Source organism: Callospermophilus lateralis, chromosome 7 (assembly GCF_048772815.1).
Source record: "Callospermophilus lateralis isolate mCalLat2 chromosome 7, mCalLat2.hap1, whole genome shotgun sequence".
Classification (NCBI taxonomy): Eukaryota; Metazoa; Chordata; class Mammalia; order Rodentia; family Sciuridae; genus Callospermophilus; species Callospermophilus lateralis.
This window is the reverse complement of record NC_135311.1, coordinates 42,901,452-42,922,077: the sequence shown is the minus strand read 5'-3', so window position 1 is coordinate 42,922,077 and position 20,626 is coordinate 42,901,452. Positions and strand designations below refer to the sequence as shown.

Here is a 20,626-nt window from a genome sequence, read left to right as displayed (position 1 = left end):
TACCTAAATGACTTAAAATCAGCATATTACAGGGACACAGTCACATCAATGTTTATAGCAGCTCAATTCACAATAGCTAAACTGTGGTAACAGCCTGGATGCCCGTCAATAGATGAATGGATAGAGAAACTGTGGTATATATACCTAATGGAATATTACTCAGCATTAAAAGAGAATAAAATTACGACATGTAATGAATGGAGTTAGAGAATGTCATGCTAAATGAAGTAAGCCAATCCCCCAAATCCAAAGACTGAATGTTCTCTCTGATAAGGAAAAATGGAGGAACTTTGATGGGGCAAAGGGGAGGCAGAGGTGAGGAGGTGGCATGGGGGTAGGAAAGATGGTGGAATGAGATGGACATCATTACCCTAGGTACATGTATGAATGCACATATGGTGTGAACACTACATCAGGTACAACCATAGAAATGTAAATTTGTGCTGCAGTTGTGTACAATGAATTAAAATGCATGGTGCTGTCATATATATCTAATGAAAAATACAAAACAAAAAGAGAAACCCTAAGGCTAGCATGGTCTGCTCCAAAGCTCAATAGACCTGGTAGTTATGATTCTAGTACCACTCCTAACCTTTTTCCATGACCCAATGCATGTCATCCCTTCTTCTTGTGCTACAACAGAAATTGACATAAAATTTGGTGGTAGACTGTGACCCAAACATCACTTCATTCTCAGTAGAAACACAACTGACCAAGAGAAATCTGAAAAAAAATATTCAACATTACTAATCACTAGAGAAATGCAATTAAAATCATAATGGGATACCCTCTCGCACCTATTAGAATGGCTATTGTCAAAAAGACAAAAGAACCAGTGGCACATGCCTTAATCTCAGTAACTCAGGAGGCTGAGGCAGGAGGATTATAAATTCAAGGAAAACCTCACCAACTCAGTGAGACCGGATCTCAAAATAAAAAGTAAAAAGGTCTCCAGATGGCTATCAGGGGTAAAGTCCCCCTGGGTTCAACCCCCATCATAAATAAAAGAAAAAGAAAGACAAAAGATTTTAAGTACTGGTCAGGATGTGGAGAAACTAGAATTCATGTACTATGTTTGGGGGAATGTAAATTAGTACAGTCATTATGGAAATTAGTATGGGAAGTTTCTTTAAAAATTAAAAATAGAGCTCAGTTGGGAGAGTGCTTGCCTTGCATGGACAAGGCCCTGGGTTCAATCCTCAGCACCAAAAAAAAAAACAAAACAAAACAAAAAAAAAAAAAAAACAAAAAACTACCCTATGGTCCAGCCAATCGGTGGATGAATGGATACAGAAAATGTGGTTTAGAAATATAAGGGGATACTCTTTAGTCTTTAAAAAAAATAAGGAAATTCTGTCATTTATGACAAATGAATGAGGCCAAAGGACGTTTTATTGGGGGAAATAGCCACACACAGGGCAACAATCACATGATCTCACCCACATGTGGAATCGATAAAAGTTGAACTCATAGAAACAGAGAGCAGAATGGTGACTGACAGGGGCCCAGGAGTGACTGGGCTGTGGAGGGGAAAGATGCTGGTCCCAGGAGAACAAATTACACTTTGATGAGAGGGATGAGTTTAAGGGATCTATTGTGCAATACAATGACTACAGTTAATAATAACATACAACAGAATGAGTACAGTTGATAATGTTATCTACACTAAAAATGACTCAAAGAGTAGATTTTAAGGGTCCTCACCACAAATAAGAATATGAAGTAATGTATATGTTAAAAAGCTTGACTCAGACATTCTTCAATGTAACATTTTTCAAATTATGTTATATGCCATAAATATGTACAAATTATTATTATTATTGTTATTATCATCATCATCAGGAATTGAACCTAGGATTGTTTAACCATTGAGTCACATCCCCAGCTCATTTTATTTTTGAGAGAGAATTACATCATAAATCCCACCATGGAAGTGAGTAAACTGGGAAGATATTTAATTGGTAGATTTCTACCTCCTTCCCCAAACTGGAGCTCTGTTACAACAAAAAGGAGAAAGTGGAGCTAGGATGAGCAATGAGCACTGTTGACTCCAATTAGCACTGGGCCTGAAAGGGGGATAACCATCACCAAACTTCTCCCCATGCCATCTTCACATATTTTATGGCCTCTGTATTAGCCTGCTTTCTGTTGCTCTAACAAAATACCCGAGAACAGATAATTTATAAGGAGGTAAGGTTTATTTAACTCAGTATCCAAGATTTCCCAGCTCTTGCAAGTGATCTCTGGTGAGGGTGTTCACCAGATTGTGTGGTCAGAAAAAAGGGAGGGACCAATCTGGCTCTTTTTATAACAACTCTCTCTTACAGAAGCAAATGGGGGCCCATGAGAAGTCCATTACTCCCTGAGAGGGCATCTTGCAGAGTGACTGAGTTACCTCCCACTAGGTCCACCTCTTTCAGGTTCTACAACCTCAACAATGAGGATCAACCCTCCAGCCTTTGAACCTTTGAGACAAACCACATCACATCATCACAAGCTCCAACAAAGCTACCATCATAAGAGCAGGATGTCCCAGTCTACAACATGTGCGTATGTGGGGGTGGGGGAAGGTTGATCTCAGAAGTCACTGGAAGCAGCCAGAGCCCCCATTCCAGAACCTCTGTGATGTCACTTGTGTTGTCATGGCAGTCTGGGTGCCAACCCAGAAGAGTTCGTTGGTGGCTTCAGTCTGTGAGACTTGGTGGTCTAGCCATGGCCTCTTCACAGAGTATCACGCCCCCAAATGAACCTCCGATCGAATCCTCATGGCTGAAACCAAGCCTGTTTCCAGCTTTTAATGCAATGCTTCTTATTACAATAAGTGGCATCTTCTTCGCCTTTCTGTGAGTCTCCCATGGAAGGTGTCAGTGTCTTAGACACAGAAGAGAAAATAGACAAGGACAGTACAGAGGCAGGGAGGGAAGTGGAGAGAGAGGGTCAGCAGGGGAAGGAGGATATAGAGTTAGAGGGAACCCAATGTGAAAGCACAGAGGTCTGGAGTGCCTCACGCTTTTAGGGAACTATGAGAGACTGGTAATGCTGGTGACATTTTGTGGAGTCTCCATGGTCTGTCTCTAACCTGGATATTTAGATCTGTCCTTAAGGCGAGTGAGTCCTACCTCAGGTGAACTAGGCCTTGTGGGGAGCTCTGGGTTTCCCCAGACTAGGACTGAGTCTGGCTCTGGTTTCAGGTGCCGGTGGTTGGCTCAGAATGGGCAGTGGGAATTTGCCATGGTTTCGGGCCTATTCTTTATAGTGTCCTTCTGCAGCCTCATTTTCCTCAACGGGTCAGACCCAGGCAATTTACACAAAGGTAAGGCCTCAGACCCCTGGAGAAGGAGGTGGTATCCCTAGGGCTGATGCCTATAGGGGTGATTTCAAACATGCTAAACCCCCTCAACCCCACCCCCCACCCCCGTTGCCTCAGGAGCCCTTCCCTCCATGTCATCATTACTTGGGCCCTGGCACTTCATTTCCCAAGCCACTGAAGTGTGAAAAAACAGAATCCCGGAGGTGTTCCAGCTGCTTTAGAAGGAAGGACTGGGCAGGGTGGCAAGAGAGGCCAGCAGGCTCTTCCAAACCACACAGTTCACTCCTCCTCCTTCCCATTTTACACACGACTTCAAGCACTGATCACTATTCCAAAAGGGGAGAGCTCTGTATAGAGCTCCCGTGGCTGGACAGCCCTTTCTCTCTGACTGCCGCCCATCTGAGTGGTCAGCTTGCTCAACAGGGACCGGGATTCCCCTGCCCTCCTCCTCCCCACCCTTCTTGTTGCCCAATGATGCTATGGGGCGGCCCCAAGCAGTAGAGTGGTGGAAGGACCTCCTGCCACTGCCCAAATCTCTTCCCCTGCCAGGCTCCTTAGAAGAGGACCCCAACATTCAATACATAGCACGAGTGAACAACACGGCCTTTCACCTGCAGTGGTGCTCGAAGTGTTCTTTCCATCGTCCACCCCGGACCCACCACTGTCCCTTCTGTAATATCTGTGTGGGGGTAAGTACTCCTCCTTCCTGTCCACTCACCAACCCATCCCAGGGCACCTGGCCAGGTCCAGGAACCTCACATCATATGTGGTCCAGGGGTGGGTATGAGATCATCTTCCCACACTGCTACAAGTGGCTCTCAGCCACTCTTGGTCACTTATATATGTTATTACCTTCAGTTCAGCACTTGTCCTGAGACGCTGGCCTTGCTTGCACAGGTGCTGACATGCAAAGGGCTTCATCTGTGCTGAGCCTGGTGGAGTCAAGGGGAGGAAAGGCAGTGACTGTCCCACTAGCTTGCTGATACTAGATACCCATAACTTTAGGCCGGCTGCTGCCCTGTTCTGGGTATCATTGCCTGTCCACCTCTGGGTGTCCAATTGAGGTTTTCCTGGGTTCCGAATGCTCTTCTCTCATGTGCACACCTTGCACGGGTTTCCAAGTACAGAAGGCTGGCTGGGCAAGAAATTCTTCTCATCCTTACCCAGTATCTGAAAAAATACAGCTTCAGAGCTTTTCTGTATCCTGCTCAAAGTGACACCAGGCAGGTCTTGTCTCTAAAGACCTCACTCATGACAAATGACCTGATGCGCCATGGCGTCCTAACTGTGCTCTATCCATGGACGTCCTGGTTTCACCCTGGAGATGGGGGAATTGGGCTAAGCCAAATAGACCCTCAAGGTCTTCCTTCTCTCCCCTAGGACTATGACCACCACTGCCTGTGGGTAAACAATTGTGTAGGTCAAAGAAATTTCCACGTATTCGTGCTGCTGCTGGTGTCCCTGTGCCTTTATCTGGTTGTTCTTCTGGCTACCAGTGTGCTTTTTCTCATTCGTACAAGACACATGCCCTTATCGCTGGACTCAGCCATGGTGTATCCACCCAGTCCCAAGGGCCCACACTGGGAAGAGAATGGGTTGTGGGAAGGGACGGACAGCCAAGGGGCAGGACAGCCAAGAGGCGGGTTAACCGAGGGAGGGCTGATGTTGTGAGCAGGGCTAAAGGGAGAAGCTAGTTGGGAGGACCTATGAAGGACAGGTTGAAGGCGAGTGGGGTCAGGGAGATGGGCGTGGTAGGATGGACTATGGAGTTAAGAATCTAGGGAGGCCAAGAAGTGGGGTAATGAAGGTTGAAAAGGGTCAAGTGGGAGGACAGCGTGGTGGGGTGAGGTTTCTCTTGCGTGTGCTGGATTAATTGTCCAGTCCAGGAAGGAAAAAGTGGGTGGGCGGGGACAGCCAGGGCGGGGCTAATGAGGGCGTGTCAGTCGCTGGGCGGGGCCAGGAGAGAACACTTTGTCTGTTCTTCTTAGCTTGTGTATGCACAGCATCGCAGTAGCTGTACCCGTCTTGGTACTCCTGCTGCCTGTCATTCTGATCCTGATGATACAGGCTGTGTCGGTGAGCAAGGTAAGCGAGTACTGCAATACCAGAGGGTGCTGAGGCATCTTGCATCTTTGGGAATCCGGCACTTTCGGCTGATCTTCACTGCCCTTGGTCCTGATGGTGCCTCATGAGTCCTTCCAGACCCACCCCTTAAGAGGCAGCTCAGATCTTTCCTCCCCCTGGAGCTCAGTGGTCATTCTTCCTCGTGGGTGCATTGCATGGAGAGCCTGTTATTTGAGGGATGGATGCATCCTGCGCTTGTGTTGATGAGAACCCTGCGATCAGAATAACACCAGCAGACACCTAGGAAAACGCTTGAGACGGGGGTCGGTCCTGAGTGGTGTAGCATCCTGCAAGAAACTGAGTTTGGCGAGGCCAGCATTGTAGAGGAGGACGTGCCACTCTTCCTTTCCTAGGTGTGATTTTGCAAAGGTAGAAGACAGGAGGGTGTTGTCTGTGAGAGGCACACCTTTGCAAAAAGGCACAGAAACCCGAAAGTAGGATGTTAAGGAAATGAGGAAGGAACGATTCTAAATCAAACCCAAGGTGGCATGGGCAATGAAGTTGACCCCGTGGGAGTCAAGATTAAAAAGCCCCTAAAAGTTGAGCGTGAAATTTAGTTTTGATGAAGTGGAAACCTGGGAGCCATGGTGGGATTTAAAAAAAAAAAACAACCACAAAAACTCATTTATTGAGGAATATATTAAAACTGCAAGATTCACCTTTTTAGTCTAGGATAAGGGATTTTGACAAATGGATACTGTCCTGCATTCTCCAGCATGATCATGTTTAGGCAGTTTCTTTACTCCAGAATATCCTTTCATTCACCTGTTGTTGTCAGTCTCTCTCCCTATGTCCTTCTGGTTTTTCTTTTTTTCCAGGATCACATGTAAATGGAGTCATTGCCTTCTTTTCTCTGGCTTTATTTATTTAGGACAATGTATTTGAGATTCATCCATGTTGTCGCTCATATCAGTATTTTATTTTCTTTTATTGCTGTGTAGAAGCGTATGGATGCCCTATAGATTGTTTATACATTCATCAAACGAAGGATTTTTTACATTATATCTAGTTTTTGCCAGTATATTTGTTTGTTTTGTTTTGTTGTTTTCATACTAGAAACTGAACCTGGGGGTGTTTAATCACTGAGCCACATTCCTAGCACCCCTCCCATTATGTTTAAATTTTTTTTTTTTTTTAATTTTGAGACAGGGTCTCACTAAGTTGCTTAGCGCATCACTAAGTTGCTGAGGCTGACTTTGAACTTGCCATCCTCTTGCTTCAGGCTCCCAAGCCTCTGGAATTATAGGTGTGGGCCACTATGCCTAGCTAGTTTGGGGTAGTTATAAATAAAGCTGCCCCAAACATTGATGCACAGGCATGTGAACATAAGTTTTCATTTTTGTTGAATAAATTCTTAAGGGTGGCATTGCTGAGTCATAAGGTAAACACGTGTGGAACTTTGTAGGAAATTGCCAAATTTGTCTTCCAAAACAACTGTAAGGTTTCTAAATTCTACCAGCAATGTTTGGGAATTCCAGTTGCTTCACATCCTCACCAACATTTCACACTTTTTTTTTTCAAATATCTTTAGGTGTCAGTTGACCTTTTATTTATTTATATGCAGTGCTAAGAATCGAATTCAGTGCCTCACACACACTAGGCAAGCATTCTACCACTGAGCGACAACCCCAACCCTCACACTCTCCTTTGTTATTTTGTTTTCTCTTTTAATCAAACCTGTCTTATTAAATGAGTTGTAGTATTTCATTAAGGTTCCAGGTTGTGTTTTCCTAATGAGTAATGATGTTGAGCCTATTTTCATGTCTGTTTGGCCTTCAGTGGGTCTTTGGTAGAATGTTTACTCCTGGCAGGGCACAGTGGCGCACACCTGTAATTCCCACAGCTTGGGAGGCTGAGACATGAGGATTCTGAGTTCAAAGCCAGCCTCAGCAAAGCGAGGCACTAAGCAACTCTGTGAGACCCTGTCTCTAATAAAATACAAAAAAAAAAAATGGACTGGGGATGTGGCTCAGTGGTTGAGTGTCCCTATATTCAATCCGTGGTACCCACTCCCTCCAAAATCGTTTAGTCCAGTCTTTTGACCATTTGAAAAAACGGTTGTTTTCTTATTGAGTTTTAAGAGTTTTCTACATCAGATTCAGATCTAGGTTTTGCAAATCTCTTCTTGCAATCTGTGACTTGTCATTCCATTTTCTTCATAGCATCTTCCCAAGAGCAGGAGTCCTTAGTGTTGTTTTTCTAGGACTAGGGGTTGAATCAGGGGTGCTCAACCGCTGAGTTCTCCCTCAGCATTTTTTGGCTGTTGTACATTGTACATAGAAAATTGTCATCTGTGAAAAACAGTTTCATTACCTTCTTTCCAATCTGTGTATCTTTATTGCTTTTGCTTTTTAGTGATGAATAGGAATGATAGGGGTGGGCATCTCTGCCCTGGGATTCCTTTAGTATGGCAATCTCTTGACTAAAGGCTCTTTCAGTAAGACTGGTGGGCAGCATCAGTGGGGGAGGGGATGCTGCAGACCCCGAGACAGTGAACAGACAGAGGACCCTACCTGCTCATCACCTCCCATCCTTTTACTCCCCAGCCCACCACTGCCATATCTGGTCCTCCTCCCACCTGAGACTCTGTGCTTGGCCCTTATTCATCAGCCCTGTGGTCTGCCTTTACTTTGAGCTTGACATTTACTGCTTTGTGTACTGAAGGCCTTCAGCCCAGATTTTCCTGGGCCATGTGATTTTTGACTAGGAAACTATGATTGGGCCTCCCCACTGCCCCTGTCCTCCCAGATAGTGAAATTCAACTAAGGCATAATTTTAGAAAAAAAAAATGAGAGGTGGGGAAATGAAGTGGGAGTGGGGTGGTGACATTGTCTTGGAGCAATTGAGCAGCACAAGGAAGAGTTTAAAAGGTATCTGAAAGGGGCTGGGGTTGTAGCTCAGTGGCAGAGAACTTGCCTAGCATGTGTGAGGCACTGAGTTTGATCCTCACCACCCTATACCAATTAGAAAAAATAAGAAGGTCTATCAACAACTAAAAAATATTTTTTAAAAAAAGGCGGTGTGTGGAAGGATGAGGTTAGAGGACAGGTGTGGCCAATGGAGACAGAACAAGGATCTTGCACAGGGAGGCACAGGATGATGTGGAGCCATGAGAAGGCAGGAGAAAGGAGTGCAGTTTCAGCACTGTCTGGGGAGAGCTGCTCACAAGTGGATCGAAGGAGGTCACTCTTCCGAGGAGCATAGGAAGGCAGGAGGCCCTGGGTCACTCTTGGGCTCCCCTGCCCTTAGAATCTTGCTCCAGGCCTGGGCTGAGCCCTGGCTTAGCTGACTGACTTAGGAGGAGTCACTCGGAGATGGCCTTGCCCAGTCCTGCTGATTCTGAGCTCCTCTTCCCATCCCCATCTCCCTCCAGGGCAAATCACTCTGGAACAACAACCCCTTCGACCAGGGCTGTGCCAACAACTGGTATTTGACAATTTGTATGCAAGTGGGACCCAAGTGAGTTGGTAAACTGAAGGCTCAAGTGGTGGACCTCTGGGGCTGGTGGGAGTGGGGTGAGATAAAGGTGGGTTTTCTTCATTGGTCCCTGACTCCAGCTCCCAGGCCCTGTCACCCATTGTCCTTTCCTTTGGATTTTTCTCCAGGGCACTCTGGGAGCCTCTGGGAATGTCCCTATTCATTGTCCTTCTAGGTTCTTGCCCTAAGAAATATGGTAGAGGGGAAATGCAGCCGGGATGAGACTCCTGGCTGGGAACCCTGGGCTCTGTGCTTTCCAAGCTGAGGGTGAGGGTGGTCAGGGGGACCAGGCCAAGGTGGGTAGTGACTCCCTGCATTTGGTCTATCACGCCCCAGGTACATGTCTGCAGCTACTTGGATGCAGCAGGAGGAAGGCACGGAGTGGGACCCTGAGAAAGTTGACCCAGTGCACACACGGTTCTCGCCACAATATTCCCTTCAACACCGTCCCACAGAGCTCCCTGGGCCCACATCTCCAACACATGGGCAGGGCCCCCCAGGTAGTGGCGAGGCTGCAGCTTTACAGGAGGTGAGAAATAGTGGGTGTGCATTGGGAGAGGGATGTCTGTGGGTCACACATGTGTTGGAGGAGGCTCCTGAGGTTGGGCTGGCCCTGAAGCTGAAGCACATGGAGCTTAAGGAACGGAAATATGAACCTGAGTGTGCGGGTTCCAGGTTTCAGAGCACTCCCAGGTGTTGATGAATAGACAAAGAGAAAACACTGCACCACTAATTTGCTAGTTGGCCTTGGCCAGTCCCTTACCTTTCTAGGCCTCAGTTTCCTCAGTTATTAATGAGGACTGAGACTAGAAATTTATGTTTTAAAGGAGATTCTTTTTTGGAGGGAAGGGGGACAGGGAATTGAACTCAGGGCACTCGACCCCTGAGCCACATCCCCAGCCCTATTTTGTATTTTATTTAGAGACAGGTTCTCACTAAGTTACTTAGTGATTCACTATTGCTGAGGTTTGCTTTGAACTTGTGATCCTCCTGCGTCAGCCTCCCAGGCAACTAGAATTATAGTCATGTGCCACTGTGCCAGGCTCTTTTTTTTTTTTAATGGAAATTTGTACTTGAAATCCCATGTGAAATATATGAAGTGGAGCATTAGAAGTGTAGTAGGGTAGATAACCCATGGTGCCCCCCAAGGGCCCTTGAATTACTTGGGGTACCAGCCCTCTCCTTTGTCCTGCCTCCTGGGTCCCAGAGCCATGACTCTGAACTGCAGGGTAGAAGCTAGAAAGAACACCCATGTATTGACTTATGTGTTTAGATTTCCATTAGCGTGATCCCTCAGCAAAAAGCCCACAGAGAAGGCTTGGCCTCCCATCCATGAGCCTCTCACTCACCCATTCACACTGCTGGATACCAGGACATCTGAACTTCATCTTCTGAGCCTCCACGTGGAGGCCTCTCGTAGCTGAGCCCTCCATCACTCCCCTATTGGGAGTGCTAAGACTTCCATTCCTGTTGTACATTTGTAAATAGTTTTTACTTCTTCCTATGGCTGCTCTGTCTGTTTGTTCTAGGTTTAGAGAAGTGGTGTTTCCTGGGGATGTAGGAAGGCTCTGAGGGGTTGGAACAAAGCCCTCTTGGAAGGGAAAGATCCTTGCTCTCTGGAGACTCAAGCTAGGGAACCAACATTGTCTAGCTCATTGACCTTGAGCAAGACACTTGTCATTTCTATTTTCCTTAAAATGTGGCAACAGTAATAATCACAGTGACTGACCTGGCTGGCTTCCTGGCAAGGGCTGGAGATAAGAGGAGAGAAAACCCCCAGGCAGCACTGGGATGGAACAAGCCCTGCCCTGCAGCATCCCTGTCTGACTACAGGGGGTGCCAGCTGCCCAGGAATTTGAAAACAAAGTCTGGCCCAGCCCTCTAGTGGGAGGTGAGCCAGCCTGAGTCAGTCCAGAGCCCCCTCCTGGCCGCCTCCTCCCCAGATGTGGGAGGGTGGGGGCATTCAATCTGCATCTCTCCTTCAACTGTGTCCCACCCTGGTCCCTTCCTCCTGGGGTGCATCAGGTGCTGGTTCTGGTCCTGTCCCTGGGGTAGACTCAGGTCTTTTGAGTCTGCAGGCCCCAGAGTGTTGGGCAGGGGGCACATCAAACCGTGTGTCTGTTAGTCTCCAGAGTGTGATCTTGGGACTGGGAATAATATCACCTTCGTAGTAGTTTGTTGGAGGAGGAGGTGAGGTGTTTCATCTAGTGCACAGCAGGCAAGCAATGAATGCAGCTGGAACGATTTATGGTTATTTTCTCCACTAGTTGGGCAACCCGACCATGTCAGAATTTCCAGAGTACTATTAGTGGTTGTGGGGCTCTCTGAATTTGTATCAAGGACCCAATATCATCTTGACACATGAACCATCAGGACAGACAAACTATACTGCTTCTTTCCATACTTGTATCTGGGTGAAACCATCTTGTGTGATAAAGGTGGAGGCAAAAGGATGTCACCCAAGGGGTCAGATGCATGTCCCTAGGGTGTGTTGTGTGTGTGAGAGAGAGAAAGAGAGAGAGAGAGAGAGAGAGAGAGAGAGAGAGAGAGAGAGAGAGAGAGAGAGAGAGAGAGTATGCACATGTTTGGTATGAGATCTTCCTCGGGGGTTTGTTCGCCCAGCCCCTTATCATTTCTGACCAACTTTAGGAGGTGGGTGACCTATGATGCAGGATATGTCTCCAAGTCTCCAGACTACAAAGTCCCACGACAAGACTGCTCTTCCCTCTTTTTTTCCTCCTAAACCTCTCCTGGGAAGCCCAGGCCCAGCCCCACCCGCCTGCCCTGGCTTGAACTCCAACACTTCTCATCCCCTTTCCCTGTCCCAATATCTATCTCTCTGGGCTCAAGTCCCTTTGGGGCTTAAGGCTTTTCTCAAATCTTATTCCTGCTCACTTCCTCTGTCTGGGAAGCCCAAGTTCATGGACACATGGCAGAGAAGGAGGGGAGGAGTCCCTGTGAACAGGTTTTAGTGCCTGTGAACCTGTGTGTGCAGTAGGGATGGCTCAACCCTGCTGACCAACAGGGGGAAAGGCCGAGTGGGGAAGCCAGAGGCTCCCAAGCTCATTCCCAAAGGACAGCCCTCCCAATAAACTGGATCTGAGTGAGGGAGGAGAGAGGTGGTCCAGGAGCCTGGGCCAAGGCCTGGATGTGCATCATGGAACTGGCTGGGTGGGGGAGTGCTGGAGGGAGTCCAGCTCCAAGCGGGGCCCAGAAGGCCAGGCCCCAGTCTCTGAGGAGTTCATGCTGCCTCCTCCAGTCCCGCTGGCTGTCCCCCTGCCATCCTGCACTGGTTCAGGTCTGCACTCATTGGCTCCCTGCCTTCAGGTATACAGGGCCTCACTCAGTCTCAGGCAAGGGCCTTTTAAGTCCTAAGCTAGATGTGAGACATCTCCTTGACAATCTGGTCCTCAGTTTCCCCACTAGGGAAGGATGTAATTTCCCTCAGATTCTCAAAAGAGGACATGGCCTTTCCAAAGGCAAAGACTTCCTGCTCTGGGATGAAGATTTTAGGTGTGTCCGCCCCCTGTCCCCAGCCTAGGATTCCTAGCATTTCCTTAAGAAAGACCCTTGGATCAGGCTCATTGTTTCTTGAGCATTAAGTGGGACATAGAACATTCCTTCCTTTGATGTCCTCCACCATACCCTCTACCCTAAGCCTTGGGCCAGTCTTGTGACTCCTTGCCAAGTTGAGAGGACCCAACTGGGCTGCAGCCCCTTCCCTTTTTGCCCCCTCCTCAATTCTGCTGAATGTGCCCTTCATTCTCAGACATGCCCCACCCAATCCTTGGTCCATGGATAAGGCAAGGGGTGTTATAGGGGACCAGTTATGCGGCCCACTCTCCACATACCCAGGAAACTCTGCCATCCCTGGGCCAGAGCCAAGAAATGGCCCCCATGCCTGCAGGGCTACCAGGTGCCCACAAGCTCCTAGAACCGTAATGCCAGATCGTGGGACCCCAATAGACCTCCAGGAGCCGAATCTGATGCAATTACACAAGAGTCTTTATTGCAGGCTCGCGCCTGGACTCTCAATCGTTTACAATACAGAAGTCCTGAGTAGTGAGTCCCAACCCTTAGTTAGTGAGGATTTATAGGTTTTGGGGTATACACTATGCATCACAACATCACACAGGAAATCATTTTATACCACGGGAAAATCAAAAAACAATTCTTAACATTGATGTGCACATTCACTGGCGGGAACAAATTGGGTAAGGGTAGTGGGTGAATTCAAATGGTGGATATATTTGAACTGATTGGTTTAGGCCCGGAAGGGTTGCAAGAGTCTATATGCCAAACTGCAGGGTTGAATAATCATGTTATACATCACGAAACTAATCGGAGGTCACCTGACATTTCAGATATTTTTCCTGTCTCTTGGTGATTGGTGGTTGCTAGGGGGTTGCTATGGGTCCTCACCTAGCATAACTGAGTCAGAGGCACCTAGCACCACAGATCCCTTTTGTTAAACAACTCAGCAGGGTGGGTATGTGCCTAAGAAGCTTCTGTGGGTTTTTTCCAAGGACAAGAGTCCTGCCCCCTCCCTCTGGACAGGCCTTGAGGTAGAAGCTGATTTCTCAAAAATGGAGTCACATCAGTTTCTCAGAACCTGGGATGGAGAGCCTAGCATCTCCACACCTTTCCTCATGGGCCTCTTGGGAAGTCAGGGCATATAGGATGAGACTCAACCTAGTCACCCAGCTCTGCCGCCAACTAATGTGCCACAGGAGAATCTGTCTTCCCTTTGCTAAAACTTGGAGTTCTCAAGGTAATCATAGATATCACACTGAGGGTCACAGACTCTTAAGTCTTTAGGGAGGGTAGGGACTCAGGGCTACCTCATCCAGCTGTCTGCCACCCCCAGTTTTGCAGATGGGGCTCTTAGGTCCTGCAGAGGGAAGAGTTTGCCCAAGATAACCTGGTGGCATCAGCCTGATGGCTTTCTCTGGTTCCCAGGGGACCACTCACATTCCTGCTTCCAGCTCCATTCCAGCAGGGGAAGGGCTTGGGCAGTGACCACAGGGCCCCACTCTCTAGGCAAACTTAGAGCTGGCAGTGAAGTTCAGCACAGGGCTGTCTACTGAAAAGGCGGCCAGTTTGAACCCCTCTCCAACCCTGCACTGTGCCCATAGTGCTCCTGCTGCCTCTGGCTCAGACCTGTCCTGCTCTGCCCTGAGGGCCCCACCCAAGAAGGCCTGCAAGTGGCTGAGGGTGAGGCAAGGCTAGGACCCCTGGGGCAGAGGAGCTGGTTGTCTGAGGAAGTGGGGGTGTCCTGACCCTTTTACACACTTTAGAATTCCTTTGTTCTCATGCCTTCACTTCCTCACAGCCTAAAACTTGACCTAAAAGATGGAGTGATCCAAGGGCCAGAAGGAAGTCATCAGGGGTCCTGGCAAGAAGGGAGCAGCCTAGGAGGCATTCATTAACAGCCCCTACAACTCCCTGCAGGGAGGAATGATCCCTGGAGGCTGGTAACCTTGGCAACAGGTGGAAAAGGGGAAGTGCTCTAGAGGTATTAACATTTTACTTCTTTTCCTTTCAAACCAGCCTCCATCTTTCTGATCTGACCCATTATTTATTACTTGAACTGTCCTTTTGTCCCCACCAACAACACTTTCTGAATATGTGTCCTATGAAGACAATGAAATTTGATTCCATGTGTATGGACCACTGATTACTTCAATTTTCCTTACTTCCAGTCACCTCTCCAGTACCTTACCTTCGACCTCCCTGCTTCTTTATCATAAATATCCCTAAACCTTATGGGGGAGAGATCTGAGACTTGATCTGTCTTCTGGCTTGGCTGCCTCCTAAATAAACCTTTTCTCATTTGCAAAACTGGTCATTTTGAGATAGTAATTTGGGAAGACAGAGAGACATACTAAGTGTCAAAAGAAGCGCCATAAACCACTAAATGGGAAAGGCTCCCTCCAACACTTGCAACTTTGAGGGCAATGTGCAAAGAAGGGTTAAAATTGTGTAGCTCTACCCTGCCTCCACCTCTAGACCAGCCCCTAGCTATCCTCCCTCTGCAAATACTAACACCCCATACCAACAGGTTGCTGTCTGTCTCTCTGGAGATAGCCTGCTTTACCCCAAAGGGGTCTCTCTCTTAAAATAAGCCCCCATTCTTCCTTGAATATGTATCTACTTCACAAATAAACCTCTGTCTCTGCCTTTGACTTCTGCATGGTAAAATTCTTTTCTGTCATGTCTGCAAGAACCCTGCTGGCCCTGAGTCAAGTTCTCCCTTTCTCTGGAAACTTCTCAGACCATTCTTCAGAGAAATATCTTCTCCTGTGACCAGTTCAGTGATTGGCATGCCATCTATGGGAGGCAGGTGGCCAGGACCATGCCTAATTCAGTAACTGACTGTCATGGAGAAGAGATCTCTCCCAAGAAGTGTCCAAAGAGTTCCCGGAAGGAACTCAGGGCAGCAAAGAATTTCAGCACGAGTCTGGCAAAGGCAGAGACAAACGTTTATTTAGAAAGTAGATACACATTTAAGGAAGAATGCCATCTGTCTCAAGAGTGAGAAGCCCCTCCTTGAGTTGGAGGTCCAACATTTGTAGAAGGGCCATAGTCAGGGACAGGACTGAGGTGGAGACAGGGTGGAGCTGCACAATTGTAAGCTCAGTTTTCCCTGAGTTTATGTATTTCCCTCATCTTACAAGGACATGAGCCAAGAGCCTGTCAAGATTTTAACACAGTGACTCCCACTGCTTGCCTGTCTCTTTTGTCTAAAGAAAACACAGAGACCAAGCTAGAATTTCATAGGACCAAGCCCATGGGGAAAGGGCTGAGAAAGGAGTTCAGGTTTGGGGTTTGGGGAGGGAATACTGAGGAGATAGCTCTGGCTGTCTCCCTATTCATTCGTACCTACTCCCTTTCTTGCAGTTTTGGAGAGAATACAGGTATGGGGGGAAGGCTGCAAAAGGGGTGGGGGGAGGCTTTCTTTTCACCCCAGTGGTTTCTGAAGAGCCAAAGTGGGCAGCAGGCCAGAAGCTGACTCCCTTGCCTAGCTGACTCACAGTTTTTATTATTTGATTGCTTGTTTTCTTTTGTCTGACTATACCTAACCTCAATTTTGCCTAAACACACACACTGGCTCATTAATTTAGCAGGCATATGCTGAATACCCACCAGTGACAAGAGTAAGATGTGACCCCATGCTCATTGTTCACATACCTAGAAAGGGAGGTGGACACTTAAAGAGTTAGTAAAAAAGATGAAAAGTGCCAAAACAAGTAGGACTGTCTGTGAATGTATTAATCATACCTTTATATTCTGCTTTTTGTTGTTATTGTTGTAGTTTTTAAATAAGGGACTGCTTCTTAGGTGTTAGCCATTTCCTAAAGACAGTAAAAAACTGCCTAAGGCACACCTCTTATATGCATACCAACCACTGGGGGGGGGGGCTATATTTCTAACCTCTTCTTTTAGCAAGCTCTTAGTGTTCCCTTTACCTAATTGCCCCAGGGCCAGGTACCAGATTGAAAGAGACATTCCTAAATGCTGCAGCCTGTTGGAGTTAGCCAAACCAAACAATTCAAAACTTATGCTCCTTTACCCAGTCCTTCCCTTGGAAACCACAATAAAGGCTCTGACCTTGTTTTCTGACAGACCTGGTATTTCCCTGTGTGCTCCCCATTCACAGCCTGCAGTGCCTTTTGTTTGTAGGGATCAGTAGTATAAGTCCCTTCTTCCTTCATGACAGTACTTTCTTTGTCTATGTGACTTAACACACATTTCAAACAATCCTGGGATTGGGTATGATGGTGCATACCAGTAATCCCAGCAGTTCAGTAGGCTGAGACAGGAAGATAAGAAGTTCAAAGCCACCACAGCAATATAGGAAGGCCCTGTCTCGAAATGAAAAATAAAAAAAAAGGCTGGGGATGTATGATATACTCAATGATTAAGTGCCCTTCGGCTCAATCCATGCTGTCCAAGGAAACAAGGAAAAAAAAAAAACACCACCATTTCTGGTTACACTTAAAAGAGTGAATACCTATATCTCCCCTACTATTTTGTTTAGTATAAACAAACATAACTAGATAAGAGTTTGTTCCCCACATGGGTTCTGTTTCATCATTCTCAGAGCAAAGAGTCTACTTATTTGTTTATGAACTATCTTAGTATTCCTGGGATGCTAAAATAATAAATAACAAATTTATTCCTCACAGTTCTGGGGACTGGAAAATGTAAGGTCATGGTACCAGCTTTCCTGATTCATAAATAACTTCCTGCTGTGTCCTCACTTGCTGAAATGGGCAGATAAGCCCCCTTGGCTTATTTTGAAGAACACTATCCCATTTTTAAAGATAGTAATCTCTGGCAATAGGCATGCACTGTATACAGGTATATAGGGCTCTGCCCTCATGACTTCATCATCTCCCATAGGTCCCACTTCCTGATGCCATGGCCTTGGAGGCTTCGAAATTCAACATATGAATTTGGGGGTTGGGAGTAGGAGTACAAACATTCAGAGCAAAGCAAGAGTTTTCGTTTAAGAAACTGGGTGGGGGCCTGGGGCTGTAGCTCAGTGGTAGAGCACTTGCCTCACCCGTGTGAGGCACTGGATTTCATCCTCAGCACCACATTAAAAAACAAATTCATAAACAAAAATATTGTGTTCATCTACAACAAAAAAAAAAAGAAAGAAAGAAAGAAAGAGTAGCTGGGGATGTGGCTCAAGTGGTAGCGTGCTCACCTGGCATGCGCGCTGCCCTGGGTTCAATCCTCAGCACCAAATACAAATTAAAGATGTTGTGTCCGCCAAAAAAACCTATAAAATAAATATCAAAAAATTCTCTCTCTCCTTATCTCTCTCTCTCTCTCTCTCTCTCTCTCTCTCTCTCTCTCTCTCTCTCTCTTTAAAAAAAGAAAGAAAAAAACTGGGTAGAATTTGGAGGCGGTTGCTGGCAATGTTTGAGGAATTAGGAATATCCTATATGTAATGAATTCTTAGTAAGTTTCAAACAAAAACCAGGTAGTCTGACAACTTCTGAATATCAAAGTAAACTATCCATTTCTAGAACTTCAATTGCCAGGCTCCTCTGTGTTTGCAAAGTATCCTTACAGTTGATCTGTCATTACTCACATTACTGATAATAGTTGAGAGATGCTATAAGACTCACTTGGCTTGAAATACCTTGGCCAATAACCTGGGTTTCCTCCTACTCTATTTGGTATAAATTGCCTAGTTATAGCCACTATCAAAGGGTAATTTAAGTTATCTGGCAGGGGAGAAATGTCTCTCTTTGATGATTTGCAGCTGTTGAAGATTTCTAGTAACTAGCTTGACATAGAAATGTGGGGATGTTTCTCAAGAAATATCAGCTTAGAGGGCTGGGGTTGTGGCTCAGTGGTAGAGCGCTCGCCTAGCATGCAGAAGGCACTGGGTTCCATCTTCAGCACCACATAAGTGTAAAATGAAGATATTGTGTCCACCTAAAACTAAGCAAAAAACATTTTTTTTAAAAAAAGAAATATCAGCTTAGGGTTTAATTCTGCTAATTCTGGGTATTCTTAGATGACCCCTAAAGCTCAAGTGTTGAAGAGTTGGTCCCCAATGCAGCAGTGTTCACAGATGGGGGTCTTTGAGAACTGATTAAATCACAAGGACTCTGACTTCAACAATGCATTCATTCATTTATGGTTCAGAGTTTACTGGGTTTTGAGTGAGAGGCTTTGTTATAAAAGCAAATTCTCCATTGCTTCCTATGCACCACGAGGTCAATAGCTTTGGTCTACCACATGTCCCTCAGTGATGTTCTGCCTCACTATAGGCCTAAAAGCAACAGAATCAGCTAATCATGGAATGAAACTTTTGAAACTCTAACCCAAATATAAATCTTTTCTCCTTTCTAGTTGTATATCGTAAGTATTTTGTCAGTGACCCAAAGCTGATCAACAAACTGAGTTCCAATCTTTTCCTTGGACATATTACCACAAATCAGTTTGGATAATCACTTTGGCAGACACTGAGACTGACTGGGTCATGATAGGTGTTCAATAATATTTATTGCATATTCAGTTGAATAAATAGAAGCTTTACTGCATCAGTTCCAGCTGTGATTTGCATAGGACAGGGACCAACTCTAGTTATACAGAGCAAATAGAGAAATTCCTGGAAGGGTATCAGGAGTTCATAGAATTAAGGCAGTTATCTGGCTTGTGGCAAAATGCAGAATCAAGGCAGTTCCAGGGAGCTGGCACAAATCCACAGGTTCATGAATAATCTGTCCCTAGAATTGTCATTAGCCCCACCTCCATCAACACTTCTGATCCAGGATTCAAATTCCTGTGACATTAATGGTCTAAATTACCTGTTTGAAATAATTAACCCAAAGGAGATAAAGGAAGGGTCTTCCACTCCCAAGATGGGAGGTTGCAATGGAAGACACATACTAAGAATTGTTCCAATAAAGCCTTCACAAAATAAGAAAAATTTCAAAAAAGAATATGGTGGTAATAGAAGAGGGGAATTAGATATTGCACTGTGAAGAAAGACAAATGTCATTCACATTGATACTAAAAGAGAGATGGGCTGGGTGGGGGGGCGGCGGTTACTGGTAAAGGAGGAAATATAAGGGTGTAGTTTCAGAAGAAGGAGAAAGTGACCATCACAGTCCTCATGTAGCTGGCCAGACAGCTACAAGAACCTGGACAATGGGGTACAGAAAATAAGTATTTCATGGAGTTCCCAGTCTAACACAAGAGCTGAACAAATATTTGTTCATTGAATTCACAACAAAATGGAAACCTAAAAAATGCTATTTAGATAAAAGGAAAGGTTTCCTTCTGTTAGCTCAGTGAGGAATGTGTCCCCATAGACAGTGACTCATCCTTAGAACCAGTTGAGACTTCCCATTTACTCTTAGGCCCTTATCAAATTACTGGGTTATCTTTTGCCTTCTGTGTCAGAAGTATGGGGTCTCCATGAAGTTAGTCTTGGGCTTTCCCAGACTTCAGCTACACTAGAATGACTCCTTCCATGCTCCCAAGAGACATGCTTCTCTTTGTGGGTTTTCAGATAAAGAATCAGCCCTTAACCAGGTGAATGAGAAGTAATACTCCATTTATACATGTTGCGTCAAAATGCATTCTATTGTCATGAAAATAGAATAATTAAAAAAAAAGAATCAGCCCTTAATTTCTGGCAATTATTTATCTCTTTTTCTATAAGAATCTCTTTTTTAGCCAATCGCAGTGGTGCACAGTCAGTAATCCCAGTGGCTCGGGAGTCTGAGACAGGAGGATAGTGAGTTCACAGCCAGCCTCAGCAATGGCGAGGTGCTAAGCAACTCCTGAGACCCTGTCTCTAAAGAAAATACAAAAATGGGCTGGGAATGTGACTCTGTGGTCAAGTGCCCTGAGTTCAATCCACAGACCCCCTCCAAAACAGAATCTTCTCTGCTGCACGCTGCCCAGTCATCTGGCCTAGCTGATGGTGACCTGTGGACCCTCTGACAGAAGAGTCACCTGGCCCTCGAATGCACCATGTCTTGTTCCTCCAGCGTTGACACTATGAAGAAGGTGGTTCAGCAGCTCTGGCTTGAGGCCAGACTCAACCACATGAAGGTTTCCCAGGCAGTTGCAGACTTGAAAAAATTTAGTCTGCAGAATGCTCACCATGATCCCCTACTGACTGGAGTATCTTCATGTACAAGTTCCTTCAGACCCCAGAAAGTCAATTTCTTTTTGTAG

The 20,626-nt window shown here is 46.1% G+C and overlaps 1 protein-coding gene and 1 pseudogene across 1 annotated transcript; both read left to right on the top strand.

Moving 5' to 3' along the window:
- The first annotated feature begins 2,712 nt into the window (after positions 1-2,712).
- On the top strand, positions 2,713-9,611 carry LOC143404228 (palmitoyltransferase ZDHHC19-like). Its single transcript, XM_077110061.1, has 6 exons — positions 2,713-2,843; positions 3,192-3,313; positions 3,860-3,999; positions 4,691-4,863; positions 5,314-5,421; positions 9,248-9,611. Exons 1-6 carry the CDS (start codon positions 2,713-2,715, stop codon positions 9,609-9,611), a joined length of 1,038 nt encoding a protein of 345 aa, XP_076966176.1.
- A 10,808-nt stretch (positions 9,612-20,419) lies between these two features.
- On the top strand, positions 20,420-20,626 carry LOC143641870 (guanine nucleotide-binding protein G(I)/G(S)/G(O) subunit gamma-5 pseudogene; annotated as a pseudogene).

Bases quoted from the DNA above. Each gene is read 5' to 3' on its own strand.
- LOC143404228 (XM_077110061.1), top strand. From the start codon at position 2,713: ATGGCCTCTTCACAGAGTATCACGCCCCCAAATGAACCTCCGATCGAA. The intron at 3,314-3,859 runs GTAAGGCCTCAG...TTCCCCTGCCAG, and splicing joins CCCAGGCAATTTACACAAAG to GCTCCTTAGAAGAGGACCCC. The intron at 5,422-9,247 runs GTGCTGAGGCAT...ATCACGCCCCAG, and splicing joins GAGTACTGCAATACCAGAGG to GTACATGTCTGCAGCTACTT.